This window comes from Bos javanicus, chromosome 1 (genome assembly GCF_032452875.1).
Source record: "Bos javanicus breed banteng chromosome 1, ARS-OSU_banteng_1.0, whole genome shotgun sequence".
In the NCBI taxonomy this organism is placed as follows: Eukaryota; Metazoa; Chordata; class Mammalia; order Artiodactyla; family Bovidae; genus Bos; species Bos javanicus.
In genome coordinates this window covers 24819741-24833874 of record NC_083868.1, presented here as the reverse complement: position 1 = coordinate 24833874, position 14134 = coordinate 24819741, and the positions used below count along the sequence as shown (strand labels likewise).

At 34.9% G+C, this 14134-nt stretch overlaps 1 protein-coding gene across 9 annotated transcripts in view; it reads right to left on the bottom strand.

The window, feature by feature from the left end:
• The window catches only part of ROBO2 (roundabout guidance receptor 2), a 652403-nt gene that overhangs the window by 573657 nt on the left and 64612 nt on the right, over positions 1-14134 (bottom strand). For all 9 annotated transcript variants that reach the window (XM_061430013.1, XM_061430088.1, XM_061430401.1 and 6 more), the window contains exon 2: positions 10184-10510. In XM_061430013.1, the coding sequence (XP_061285997.1) occupies positions 10184-10510 (327 nt within the window). The remainder of the gene's footprint in view (positions 1-10183; positions 10511-14134) is intronic.

The following is a 14134-nucleotide window of genomic DNA, read 5'->3' as shown; positions in this document are numbered from 1 at the left end:
ATGACTTAGCAACTGAACAACAACAACAAGAATTCTAGGCCCTACTTGTGATGCTACTCAACGGGCCAGTGACTTGGGCCAAATAGACTTTTCTTCCTGCCTATAACCTGGGATGGTACAGTTGCTAGCAGCCTTTGGGAGGATCAACTTTTTAACAGGCTTAGTCTATCCAGTAAGTAACCATGGGTTATTCTGGGTGGTAGACTTTCTGCAAATGCAAAAAAGCAAAATAAGCATAAATAAGTCTAGATTCTCAACATCTGTCTGTCATATAATCAAAGCACCCACCTCTCTTATAATGCTTGCTTGACTTTTCTGCAAGAGTCAAAGACACTACTGATGTCTAAGCAGTCCCAGAAAGTTAGTGCTAGGGAACTTCAGAGAGTTCATAGAAATCCTAAACAGGGGCCCAATATTATTTTCCTAGATTAATTCTTATAAAATACATACCCTATTGACAAAAATGTATGAGTGCCCCCTAATTAAGAAAGAAGTGGTTGAAAATATTATTTTTGTATTTGAAAATCTCCTAAGAGGGAAACCAGTTCTAATGATTTAGAGTGGAAAAAAATATGTTGATATTACAACTGAAGCTCTCATCCTTTAGCAGTTAAGTCACAGGCTGTGACCAACTTCTCCAAAAAAAGAAATTTCCAGAGTTGAAAAAATTTCACCTGCTGCTTTTATTTCTGTACTTCTCTTAAGAGCTGAACATATATACTGAGTTATGCATGGAAAAAGCACAACTTTCTTTATGTAATTATAGAAACCTTGTGGGAGCTGCTTCAGAATTGAATGATGTGTGTATTATAATTATCAGAAACAAATTCAATCTAAAGAATAAAAATTGGAAACCTATCATTCTAATGAAACACTTATCTTAAGCAGAAAATCATACAAGTTGCTGTAAAATAATTATGTTTCCTAACTACCATGTCAACCTATATACCTTTTTAGTAGAATCGACTTTTATTTACAAACCACTTGAAATCAAATAAATTGAAGGTTTATAGGTGGGAAACCCTCCAAACCTTAAATAGGCAACTCTTGTGCATGCGTACGTGCTAATAAGTCACTTCAGTCACATCCGACTCTTAAGACCCTATGAACTTGGGATTCTCCAGGCAAGAATACTGGAGTAGGTTAGACATTTCTTACATTTACCTAAAAAAAAATTCTGAAATTGAAAACAAGAGCTGGAGCAACAGATCTTTGTTTTAATATACCTTAGTACCACTATAAATATTTTTGACTGTCATTCCATGGATAGGATTTACATGTTTACAGAGCTCAGGATTAAATTGGTTTTGGAAATAATCTTTTGAAGAGGACATCGAAATTTCTCTTTTCTTTGTGTGCTTTCTTGGAATCAGAATTAATTCAAGGTAATTTGAGTGGATGGAAACTTGAGACTTGTAAAGGGAGAAGGGTTGAATACAATTAATTCAATCAACAGAAACCCTATATCAAAATAGAGCATTACAACTCTCTGAGTAGTTCATAAGTTCAAACACATACTCCAGGCATAGAAATTTCACACCTTCATTTGTAAAAATTAAATAAGAGACCTTTGTATCAAATGACTTGATGGAGAATTACAAAATTAAAAGCCACAAAACAAAACAGCCCAAATAACATAGATGTGTGCATGGCACACACATGTGTCTTCTAACATTATTCTCTAATACCTAAAAAATGCCGTAATATTTGAAATTGTCTTTTGCTTCTAGTTAGACATTTTAGATTGATTTCTCTATGTCTATACATCCTTGCTTTATAATACTGTCAACTGAGTTTACAAATTTCTTTTAAAACAGATTCTTGGACCAACACCATGAATGCAAGGCAGTATGAGATCTGTAGAGCACAAACAATATTTTGATTCTGATCATTATTTTTCCTTAATATGGTCTCTTACTAGTAATTATGCTTGCTATAAGATAAAAGGCCTCTATTAATTTGCTAGGGTTGCCATCACAAATACCATAGTGCCTGTGACTTAAAAGCAGAAATTTATTTTCTCAGAGTTCTGGAAGCTAAAACCTAAGATAAAGGTGTTGGCGGTTTGAGTTTCTTCTTCCCTGAGGACGGTGACCACCTTCTGATTGTGTTCTCATACGGTCTTCCCTCTGTGCACAGGCATCTTTGGTGTCTACCTGTCTAAACATCCTCTTCTTATAAGACCACCAGTTAGAACAGATTAGGACCCACCCTAACTGCTACATTTTAATTTAGCTCTTTAAAGACCCAATCTCCCAACACAGTCATAATCTGAAGTACTAGAAATTAGCGCAAATTAGAGCTCCAATATGTAAATTAGGGGGCCACTATTTAGTTCATAACATGGACCAAGTATGTTAAGGTATGAGTAGTTTTCGGTGGTTGTCTGTATACCCTCCCCACAAAATCTCTTCATTCTCTGTTGAAATCTATAGTAACAGGGGCTTCCCTGGTGACTCTGACTGTGAAGAATCTGCCAGCAATGCAGGAGACCCAGGTTAGATGCCTAGATCAGAAAGATTCCGGTGGACGAGGAAATGGCAATGAACTCCAATACTCTTGCCCGGAGAATTTATGGACAGAGGAGCCTAGTGGGCTACAGTCCATGGGGTTGCAAAAAGTCAGACACTACTGAGCAACGAACTCATATAAATAAAGTGATCATGAAAAAGCCAGTGCCTCCTCTATTTTTCTTGGTCAACATCTATGAAAATCAGTTTCTCTTGACTAGTTGCTTCCTATACATTTAAATAGAAAGGTTTGCTTGTTTTAGTAAAGTTGTGTCATGAGAGCAGTACATTGGTTTCCTACTCCTAGAATTACTTAATCAACTTTTATTGCAATTACCATTAATTTCTTATTCTAAAACTTCCTAGTAAATTAAAAAACATAGACTTTTAAGATTTTTCGAAGGAAAAATAACATGGGAACAGGAAAGGTTATGTCAGTTATTCTTAGGAAAGATAATGTCATCTACTGAGAAGCCAGAATAGTCTCCTCTTTCATGACAAATAAAAAAGTGGGAGAAAGTGAAGTAAGATTCAAACAGCAAGATTAGTCAACTTAACTGGGGCCAAAATCAACATGGTCTGGTAAGAAGTTTCACAAAGGGAAGTAATTTCAGAACATATTTCATCAAATCATACCTACGTGAATTAAATAACTAGGTCAAAGACCTAGTTCATGATCGACCACCCAGTGACTTCACATAATTAATTAGTTCATATTTTAATTAATTAAATCATATATTAAAATATGGACATGTACCACAAGGAAGTATAATATGCCAGCCAGTCAATAATATTTCATCAAATACTGACAATGTTTTATAGCTATGCTTTATACAAAGAGGGGTGCTAGGTACATTGAATTCAATAACACTATTAAATACTGTTTTATCTACACTTAAAAGTTACATATAAGTCTTCAAAAAGTTAAGTTACCATATGACTAACCAATTCCACTCTTAGCTATACACCCAAGAGAATCCCCAAATGAAACCATAGGTCACACAAAAACTTGCAAGAATATTCATAGCAGCATTATTCATAATTGACAAAAAGCAGAAACCCAAATTCCCATCAATGTATGAGTGAATGGAAATATGTGGTATATTCACACAATAGAATATTATTCAACAATGAAAAGAAATAAAGTACTGATATATCCTACAACAAAGTTGATCATTGAAAACATACTGAGGAAAAGAAGCTAATCAAAAAAGACCATATACTGTGTGATTTCATTTATATGACATGCACAGGGCAGGCAAACATATAGAGGCAGATAATGGATCAGTGTTTGCTTAGGGATACTGCAGAAGGGATCCAGGAGAATGAGAATTGGCTGCTACTGGGTACAGAATTTCCTTTAGAAGTGACAAAAATGTTCAAATTAGATTGTGGTATTGGTTGACCAACCCAGTGAATACACTTAAAAAACAAAAAAAATTAAATTGTATATTTTAAATGGGTAAATAATATGTGAACTGGCAGTAGAGCATGAGATGGTTAGATAGAATCACTGACTCAATGGACATGAATTTGAGCAAACTTGGGGAGACAGTGAAGGACAAGGAAGCCTAGCATGCTGCAGTCCATGGGGTCGCAAAGAGTCAAAATGAGTTCGTGACTGAACAACAACATATCTCAATAAAGTATTATTTTTTTTAAGAAAAGTTCTCCATGGCTCAGCCTTTTCTCAATTTATCTCATGTGTTTTTGGAGCATAGAAGTATTTTGCCTGGATAACATTCATTTACAGCTAAAAGTAAAGAAAAGAAAAAGAAAAAAAAATTACATATTGATTAGGAAATATCAGTGAAACAATTCACCTTGTGTTCGTTTTTAATGCCACCTGTGACCTCTGTTACTAAAGTCAGTCTACTTCTATAACCTTTCTTTCTTGTACAGATAAAACATCAATTTAGTTTTAGATTTAAAGCAAACAGGATCATTATGTTTGTAGAGTGTTCCATAGCTCTGCTCTTCTAGCAATCTGTGACTTATAAATAATGCAAGACCTTTTCCTTCTCTAAATGACTTTCTTGAGGCATGAGTCTTCATACATGGAAACAAAAAAATGGAAAGAAAAAAAGAAAAAAAATGAAAGAAGAGAAATAAATCACCCCACAGTCATGGAATTCCATCTATTTCTAGCTCCCCAATTGAATTATGAACCACATCTGTTCTATTTTGTAGTTGCATCAAAAGCCAACTGTCAAACATTTAGCTATTTTTTTAAATTTTATCAAAGTAAAAGTAAATCATAGCTAATCTGAAAAGTTGTGTTTTAGTTTTGCTTTATAAGGGGAAGAAAAAAAAAGATCGGTTTCTAAGTGACCCCTGACCTTTGAACCACAACCTTTTTGCCACTAAAGCATTCAGCACCTCATTTAATCTCCTCTCTCTGCACTGGCTCAGTGCAAAGAAAAGGAAACGGAAAAAATAATCTGGGAACTTCATCAATTTTTCATGAATTTTCATTTAGGCCAGAACCCCGTCTTACCCTGGTCGATAGATCAAGCTGCTGTCATATATTTACCACCTGGGGCTACAGCTGCCATCTCTAGGGGCTGCCACTGACCCAGGCTGCATCAGAGTCAGCCTCAATCTGTGTGAGGACCCGCGAGCTCCTCCTGCTCCAAACACAGGGAGCATCGGAGTTCAAACTGAAACTCTATCTGAACCAGTTAGGCCTCAGCTCTCTTGGTGGTCCCATCGGAAAACTGTGTGTTCAGTTCTTCAGTGCCAAGTGCCTTGCTTGTAGGCCCTGCAATTCTGTTTTCTACATATGTAAAAGTCACTTTTTTTTTTTTCTTGGCTAAAAACCTTGAGTTCAAGTGATTTAAAAAGTACTTTCTGGTTTGTTTGTTGTTTTTTGTTTGTTTTTTTTCCCCAAAGCAAGAAGATAAAAAAACAAATAAGAGCAAAGTGATTCAAATCTCCACTGCAATGATAAGTTCTAAATAGCTTTTTCTGGCATTATATTGTTCCCTTTCATAAACTGAACTGTGTATTTAAGAAAAAACAAGAGAGAATAAATATAGTACGATAAACAAAATAGGCTAACTTCCATACAATCAGTTAAGACAGATGGTTATCAATAAAACTGCACACTTCATATGACAACAGGAAGCAAGACTGTTGAAATTTGAAATAAAAATCAAGATGAAGCAGAGTCAAAAATTCTAGATTTTTTATCAATAATTATTTCACGATAAAATTTATAAGTTTGTTTGCTACTTATCCATATATTCTTAAGCACCATATATACACTTAAATCCATTTTCAACTGATTTTGACCCTCTCCCCAGTCCCCGCCCCATCAAGAGGACCTTTGACAGAACCTGGAGAAAGATTTTGTTGTCATGACTTGGGCTGTTGTTGTTTAGTCGCCAGGTTGTGTCTTAACTCTTTTGCAATGACTGTAGCACTGTAGCCTGTCAGGCTCCTCTGTCCATGGGATTTCCCAGGAAAGAACACTAGAGAGGGTCACCAGTTCCTTTTCCAGGGGAACTTCCCAGGGATTGAATTCATGTCTCCTGCAGTGACAGGTGGATTCCTTGCCACTGAGCACCAGGGAAGCCCACAACTTGGATTGCAGGGGTCCTACTGGCAACTCCTCAGTAAAGACCAGAGATGCTGCTATATATTCTATGATGCACAGCAGAGCTCCTACAACAGGGAATTACCCCATCACAAAGGGTAATAGTGCAGAAGTTGGAATACCCTGCTGTGGTTCCTCATACCCAACTCAGATCTGAATTCTTGAAAGAACAGGCGCTTGTCATGTGCCACTCCAACTTCACCACCTACTCACTCATTCTTCAGCTGCTGTACTTTCTTTCCATCCCTGGAGCCCACAGGTACTTTTAATTAGACCACCCTGTGGCATTTGCATTGCCAAATACTTCTCTTTCTTAAAATCATCTGCTTATTTTTCTTGTCACTCCATTTCTCATATTCTATCACCTCAATACCTTCTCTGAGCCTCCTGCACTAGAATCCTTTCCTTTGCCTGCCATTAAATGTTAGGGTTCCAAACAATGAAAATGATCTCAGGTCTTATCAACCACTCCCTACAAAGAGCTTGCCTGGGTATTCACATCCACGTCTATCTACCCCCATGGCTTCAACTTCCATCTGGGAAAGACCTGTCAATTCCAGGAGCTCTTTTCTTAATGGAACATGGCATATTTTTACCTTGCTATTATTTCATTGGTATGTCAAACAATGCAACTACGCTGACTCCACTCTCCTATTCCCACTAGAGCTATTTCTCCCATATCTGCCATCCCTTTCTCTGGTAGGTATCATAATACACCTAGTCACTCCACCAAAAACATCTGGGAATTACCTTTATCTCCCAAACCAACCACAAACTGATAGTTTCTAAGTATGATTCAAACTATTTCCTTCTTAGAATCCTCACTGTTTCGTACAATTTAAAATCTACCGTATACTTTTCTCTGAATGATTTTATACCTTCTAACTCTACTCTGATTTCAATCTTCATCACTTTAACCTAATCTTCAATTTTCTTTCTAACATTCGCCTTTTACGTAGCAAAAAGTCTAGATTTTAGGATTTACCACATGACTCATGCTGCCCATCAACCTCATATCAAGCTACCTTCAGTTCTCCAAATACATAGTGTCTTCAGGCTTCCATTCTTTCCTTTAACAACTTATACATAGATGTGCCATAATTGAGCAATGATGCCGTATCCTAAAATATGAAGGCCAGACATTTATATGACCCATGGTGGCTCCTATCAGTTTATAAAAATATACCTTGGTTATCAATAGTACTGACAAATCACAATGCTTTGACCTAGATTTCCATATTAACACATTTTATGAAACACACAAGGAAAGGAAGAATACTGATGAGCTAATGTGAAAAGGATGAGCAGCATATAAATGGATATTATTTGATCTCATGTTGGCTCAAATGGCATGAACTGTTGACAGGGCATTAGAAGAAAGAATTTTATTCACTAGCTGAATCCAATTTAGAATCCGTCTTGTTCTCCTAAGTCAGAAGCATTTTTTAGCATTCCTCAAAGCTTACTGATTTAAAAAATAAAGAAAAATGCTACTTACACATTACATGAAAAAAAAAAATTCATGGTTTCAAATTTTCCTTCTCAAACAGTTTGATTCATTATTAATGACACAACTAGGAAAGAGAGAAATCCTTTCAGTTAAATAAAAGTGCAAGGTGCATGTGTGTTAGAAGCAATTTTAAGAGAGATAAGGCTCAGAAAACAAAATAAGTTTATAGCTGTCCAACAAAAAAGTGACTGGTTGATTTATATAAAATTTAATATTAAGAAGAAAGTTAAGGATTAAAAATAGAGTTATTTGCTTAAAATAAATAAGCTAACAGGATATATATTACAACATAGGGATTACAGCCCATATTTTATAACAACTATAAGTGAAATTTAACCTTTAAAAATTGTAAATCACTATATTGTACACCTGAAATGCCTATAATATTGCACATCAACTATACTTCAATTAAAAAAGTAAAAAGCATTATTTGCTATTGAGTAGATAAAATAAAACTTTTAATTAAAACGTCTTTATTTTTTTTATATAAAATGAGCCAGATTTCATTTGATTGTTTTTCCAAATATGGCATAATTCTCTAAAACTGAAAATTAGACCAAACATGCCCTGATCCTGAATCCCCATTAACCTATGGTCTGAGTCTTGGTCACCCAGCCATAAGGGGTTTCATTCTATTTATAAAAGGAAAAAAATAATGCCTGTTACATTTACCATAAAGGGAGCCTGTGGGGGGAAAAGTCAATAGAATTGACATTGAAATATTTTGATATGTTTGAAATGTTCCAGAAATAAGATAATTCAAAACAAAAATAGGCAGTTTGGAACATTTGCTTTCTTGAGGTTTTGGGTATATATCTCACTAAACTGCATTTTAAACTAACTGCTTTTAAAAGAAAGTTATAAAAATGAAATTACTTAGCTTATTGTTGTTGTTTTATTAGCTAAGTCATTTCTGACTCTTTTGCAATGGTCTATAACCCGCCAGGGGATTTCACAGGCAAGAATACTGGAGTGAGTTGCCATTACCTTCTCCTGAGGATCTCCCCGATCCAGGGATCTAACCTGATCTGGTACAAAATGGCATTGCTAGCAAAAGTTCTAATGCTTATATCTCAAAGTACAAGTGCTTCACAGAATAAATTAGGGTTTTAGAATTCGTGTAGTGTTTTCCTATTGGACGTAACACATTTCAAGCATGGAGCGGGTTCCAGATTTCCTAGTACAAACCATAAATCTAAATACTGGATGCTTAAGAGCAAAAACTTTCATTGAGACAACTAAGAAATTTTACAATTTTTTTACTAAAAGATGCTTTCATATATAAAGATAATGATATATTGTTGAGTATTTCAATACATATGTATACAAGTTTTATAATCATGTGATACCATACAGCCTGTGAGTATAGTATCAGTTAATTGTAGACATGAGCCCATGAAATATTATATCCAGGACTCCCATTCCAGCTATGTGAAAAAAAAAAAAGACTCATGCATTCTGAAATACTTCAGTTATCTTATCTATGAACACCTAGTGGTACATGCAAGAAGTTGAAAAGCACAAAATTTTTTAAAACTCAATTACTGCCATCTTATTCACAAATAATTCTTGATAAAATATTTCTTCAAAATAGAGAATACCAAAATTATATGATGCTGTTTAAATTGTGACACCAAATCCTCACGTATAAACCAGAAAACAAATCTAATGTATTTTTAAATCTGTTCTTGAAAACCATTCAAAAAATAAAGGTATGGAGTCAATTGTCAAATAGATGCAAAGTCTTGATATATTGATTTACTAGTGCTATTTGGGCTACATGATTAATAAATATCATCTTAAGTGTCAAAGTCAGGACAAATCATTAACTATTACTGATTATAAAATCTGAGCAAGATCTTCCTATATATGAACATTTTGACTATAAACAGAAATCACTTCTCTTCTCTAGTGCATTTTTAATAAAAAAATATAATTGCTTTTGTTAGTATATTTTCCCCTACGTGCCTTGGGTAATGATCTCTGAATTTACCCTGGAAGCAAAAGAGTTAATATAACCTAAAGAGTATATTCATTTTAAAGCTGCCCAATAAAAACTAGATATAAAAAATAATATGTATAAATATATTAAAATAGATACATATAAACAGAACAGAAATAGTTACAATAATGAACTTATGCATTATATTTGATGCCATTTTACACATAAACTCTTTAACATTGCCAATCATAATACTTGATTATATCTCTCATTAAAAATTCAAATTTAAAATATGATCAGCATCATTGCCACCTTGCTTTAATGTAATAATATAATACCCACACTCTTTCAATATATTAGGATGGCCAAAAATTTGTTCAGGATTCTGTATGCTATAATGGAAAAATCCAAACAAACTTTTTGGCCAGCTCAATAAATAATTCTATTGCAACACCTTGGCTATATATTATTTTGATGAGCTTTCTCTGGAGAAGGTACAATAAAAATTAGTCAAAGTGTTGACTTCTATTCTTTAGGTATTAACCACCCATGGGAATAAATCAAAGCTTACTAAAAATAAGTCAAAGTGCATGCCATTTATGAGATTCATTAAGTGTACTTACATGCCACTTCCAGAGATGCATTTCGACTCACTGCTTCACCAAGATAGTTCCTTGCAACACACACATAGCTTCCTTCATCCGGTTTACTTCTGCGCCCATGCACAATGCGCAAGAAGAACAAGGATCCGCTGGGCAGAAGCATCCTATGGGACCGGGGATCATCCTTGTCAGTCTCCACCCGCTCACCATCCTTGTACCACTCGATGGTGGGTGTTGGCCGGCCCTCGGCCTTACAGTTCAAAGTAGTGGGCTCTCCCTTAGAGACAATGACATCGGAAGGGTGCTCCACGATCCTTGGGGGAAAGTCTTCCTGGCGAAGACGAGATCCTACAAAACGTGACAAAATGAAGACAAGCGTTAATATTTCCTTATCTATAGCTTTTGTTTCACTTGGGTTCACATGGATGAAATTAAACTATTCAATCATTCAAAATGCACTTACTACCATTTTATTTATGTTTCAGTCTTTTGTTCTTTATGCATCTCATAAGTCCCCCCAAGTTCCTTGTGGAACAAGACAATATAGCAATAAATTAATATTTCAATTCTAATGAGTTAGGTTTAACATGTTCCATGGGTCATTTCAAACAAAAGTAAAGACAGCATGAAATTTTCTTCTGGAACCAGTAAAATGGAAAGGATTCCAAGATGAGTTAGGTTAATTTCCTGTTCTCAAAGGGCTTACTATTTACTGAAGGAGAAAGTCAAGTGGGCAAGTACCTAGAATACACCCATACAAACCATTTATCATGCTGGCACTGTGCTATCAGAACTAACACAATAAAAGACTGGAACATTATACACAAACAGTAACTAACTGCATTCAAGAGATGAGGAAGAAGTTTAATGACATAAATTTCCCACAACTGTGGAAGAAGTAAGCGGCAGAGCCAGGATTTGACCCTAGGTATCTCTGACTGAGGAACTCAAGTTAAATCACTATGCTGAAAGAAGTGTTACATGGCAGTCCAAGAAATGCATTATAGGAAAAGATCTGGAAAAGTAATCTCAACTTTAACTAGAGCATAGTAAGAGGTTTCCCCCAAAAAAAGGTAGCATTTAAATTGGGTTGTAAAGACAACCCACAGGATGGGAGAAAATATGTAAAAATGAAGCAACTGACAAGGGATTAATCTCCACAATATACAAATAGTTCAAGTAGCTCAGCATCAAAACACAATTGTAACTCTATGGACTGTAGCCTGCCAGGCTCCTCCATCCATGGGATTTTCCAAGCAAGAAGACTGGAGAAGGTTGCCATTTCCTTCTCCAGAAAAATGGGCAGACCCTACACAGACATTTTTCCAAAGAAGATATACAGACGGCCAATAAATACATGAAAAGCTACTCAAAATCACTATTAGAGAAATGCAAATCAAGATTACAATAAGATATCACCTCACATCAATCAGAATGGCTATCATCAAAATACCTACAAATGATAAATGCTGAAGTGGGTGTAGAGAAAAGGGAAACGTCTTACACAGATGGTGGGAAGGTAAACTGTTACAGCCACTAGGGAGAAGTATGAAAGCTCCTCCAAAACTAAAAGCAGAACTACTATATGACCCAGCAATCCCATGCCTAATTTAATTTAAACATTAAAATTTAATGTTTAAATTAATTTAAACATTAATTTAAAAATATACATGCACCTCAATGTTTATTCCAACACTATGTACAATAGCCAGGACACGGAAGCAACCTAAGTGTCCGTCAGCAGAGGAATGGATAAAGAAGATATGGCACATATATACAAAGGAATATTACTCAGTCATAAAAAAGAATGAGACTGTGTCACTGGCAGAGAAGTGGATGGACCTACAGACTATCATACAGAGTGAAGTCAGAAAGAGAAAGACAAATATCATATATTAACACATACATGTGGAATTTAGAAAAATGGTACAGATGATCTTATTTGAAAAGCAGAAAGAGAGACAAAGATGTACAAAACAAACACATGAATACCAACAGGGAAAGGGCAGGGTTCAACTGGGAGATTGGAATTGACATAAATAAACTACTATGAATAAAACAGATTACTAACAAGAACCTACTGTATAGCATAGGGAACAAAAATTGGTATTCTGTGGTGACCTAAATAGAAAGGAAATCCAAAAAAGAGGAGATATATGTATGTGTATACATGACTCACTTTGCTGTATAGCAGAAACTGACATACCAGTGTAAAGCAACTATACTCCAATAAAAATACTAAAAAAGTAAATTGGGTTGTGAAGAATGAAAATGGTATGTCAACAGAAGGAGAAAAACATTCACAATGAAGAAACAGCATGAGCAAAAAGACAGAGAAATGACAGTACATGCATAACATATTTCATAATCAGAGAGGAAGTTAACGTGGAAGGTGAGGGTCAAAGGCGGTCACTTGGCCAAAGACAACAGGGCTTAAAATAACATGATACGGAATGTGCCTTTTATTCTATATGGCTCACTGATTTCGAGGAGGCAGTGACATGATCAACTGTGTATTAGAAAGATTCTCTAATTAGGGAGGCAAAAAGACAGGTGAGAGTTACATCAATATCCCAGAGAACAATCAAAAAGAACCTGACATTTAGAAACAACACTTAATGTTGAAAAAAGGAGGAAAATATAAGGTACGTCATAAAATAAACACTTTACATAATTTGGCATTCCATATGGTAAGAGTGGCAGGTACCAACATCCTTCCTTTGCCTACAGTGAAGGCACAGCCATTAAAAGTTAGAAGAAATACAAAGAGAAGGACCCATTTAGCATTTTAAGATGAAAATTTTGCATAATGTATTGTTTTGAATATTTTAATTTGTAAAGTGTCAAAAGTCATTATTTGTGGAAAGTTTCCACCAGCTGCTGCAGCATCAGCTGCTGCAAATAATTCTAAAGGAAATGCTAAGACAAATCTGTCTGGAGATGTAATGATCATCTAGATAATGAGCTTTTAAAAGTTAGTTCTTACAATTTTCAAACCAATCATCTAATATTAGCATATTTCTTCTCAATAAACAAAAGTAATATTTACTCATCAATGTTATTCCAGTACCTTTCAATATTGATTTGAAATTTGTATTTTAATTTAATAAAGGGAATTTAATTTGGTAGTGAATGAACCTTTGCTTTCTGAAAAGGATTAACTTTCAAAGGTTGCTGATTATCGTTTGTTATCTCATCAGATTCTAGAAGGAACTTACACAGTACAACTACTAGGAATTTAAAGCAAGAGTAATTTACAGTACACAGGACAAAATTTAAAAAAAAAACAACAGAGACTCAAAGCATTTAAAAACGGACAGGGAATCACATCCTGAATCACAATAATAAAGGTTATATACTATAAGCACTAAGGCCCTAACGGCTTGCCAGGTGGTGCTGGTGGTAAAGAACCAGCCTGCCAATTGCAAGAGAACCTGCATCTCCATGTTTTAGACTGCTAATTTACTACATCTCATAGTTCACTGCCTTATTAGGTAGTTGTCATGGATAAGGTCTAACGGGACTTGAAATATACTAACACATTAAATAAAATACAAGAGAATAGACTAACAAGAGAATGAGAGGCAAAACATCTAAAGAACTTAGCAACAGAATTTAGAATCCAGCATGCCCAGTAAGCTCTCAGAGAATTTTACTCACTTATTACTATAACATATGTAAATTATTCTAAGGCTGTCACATTTAGGTATGATTCTAGTAACTTCACTGCTATAAAAAATTCAAAATTTAAATGTAAGAGTTGAAATTATCAAACAATGGAAAGAAATTATCGGAGAAAATTTTTTATGACTTGAGTTTGTCAAAACCTTCATGAATATGACACCAAAATCATATGAAACAAAAATATCTGTCCTTGAAAAAACGATTTGAGAAAGGAAAAACAATCCCAGAATCAAAAGTTTGCAAATCATATACCTGATAGAAGACTTATATCTAGAATATATAAAGAGC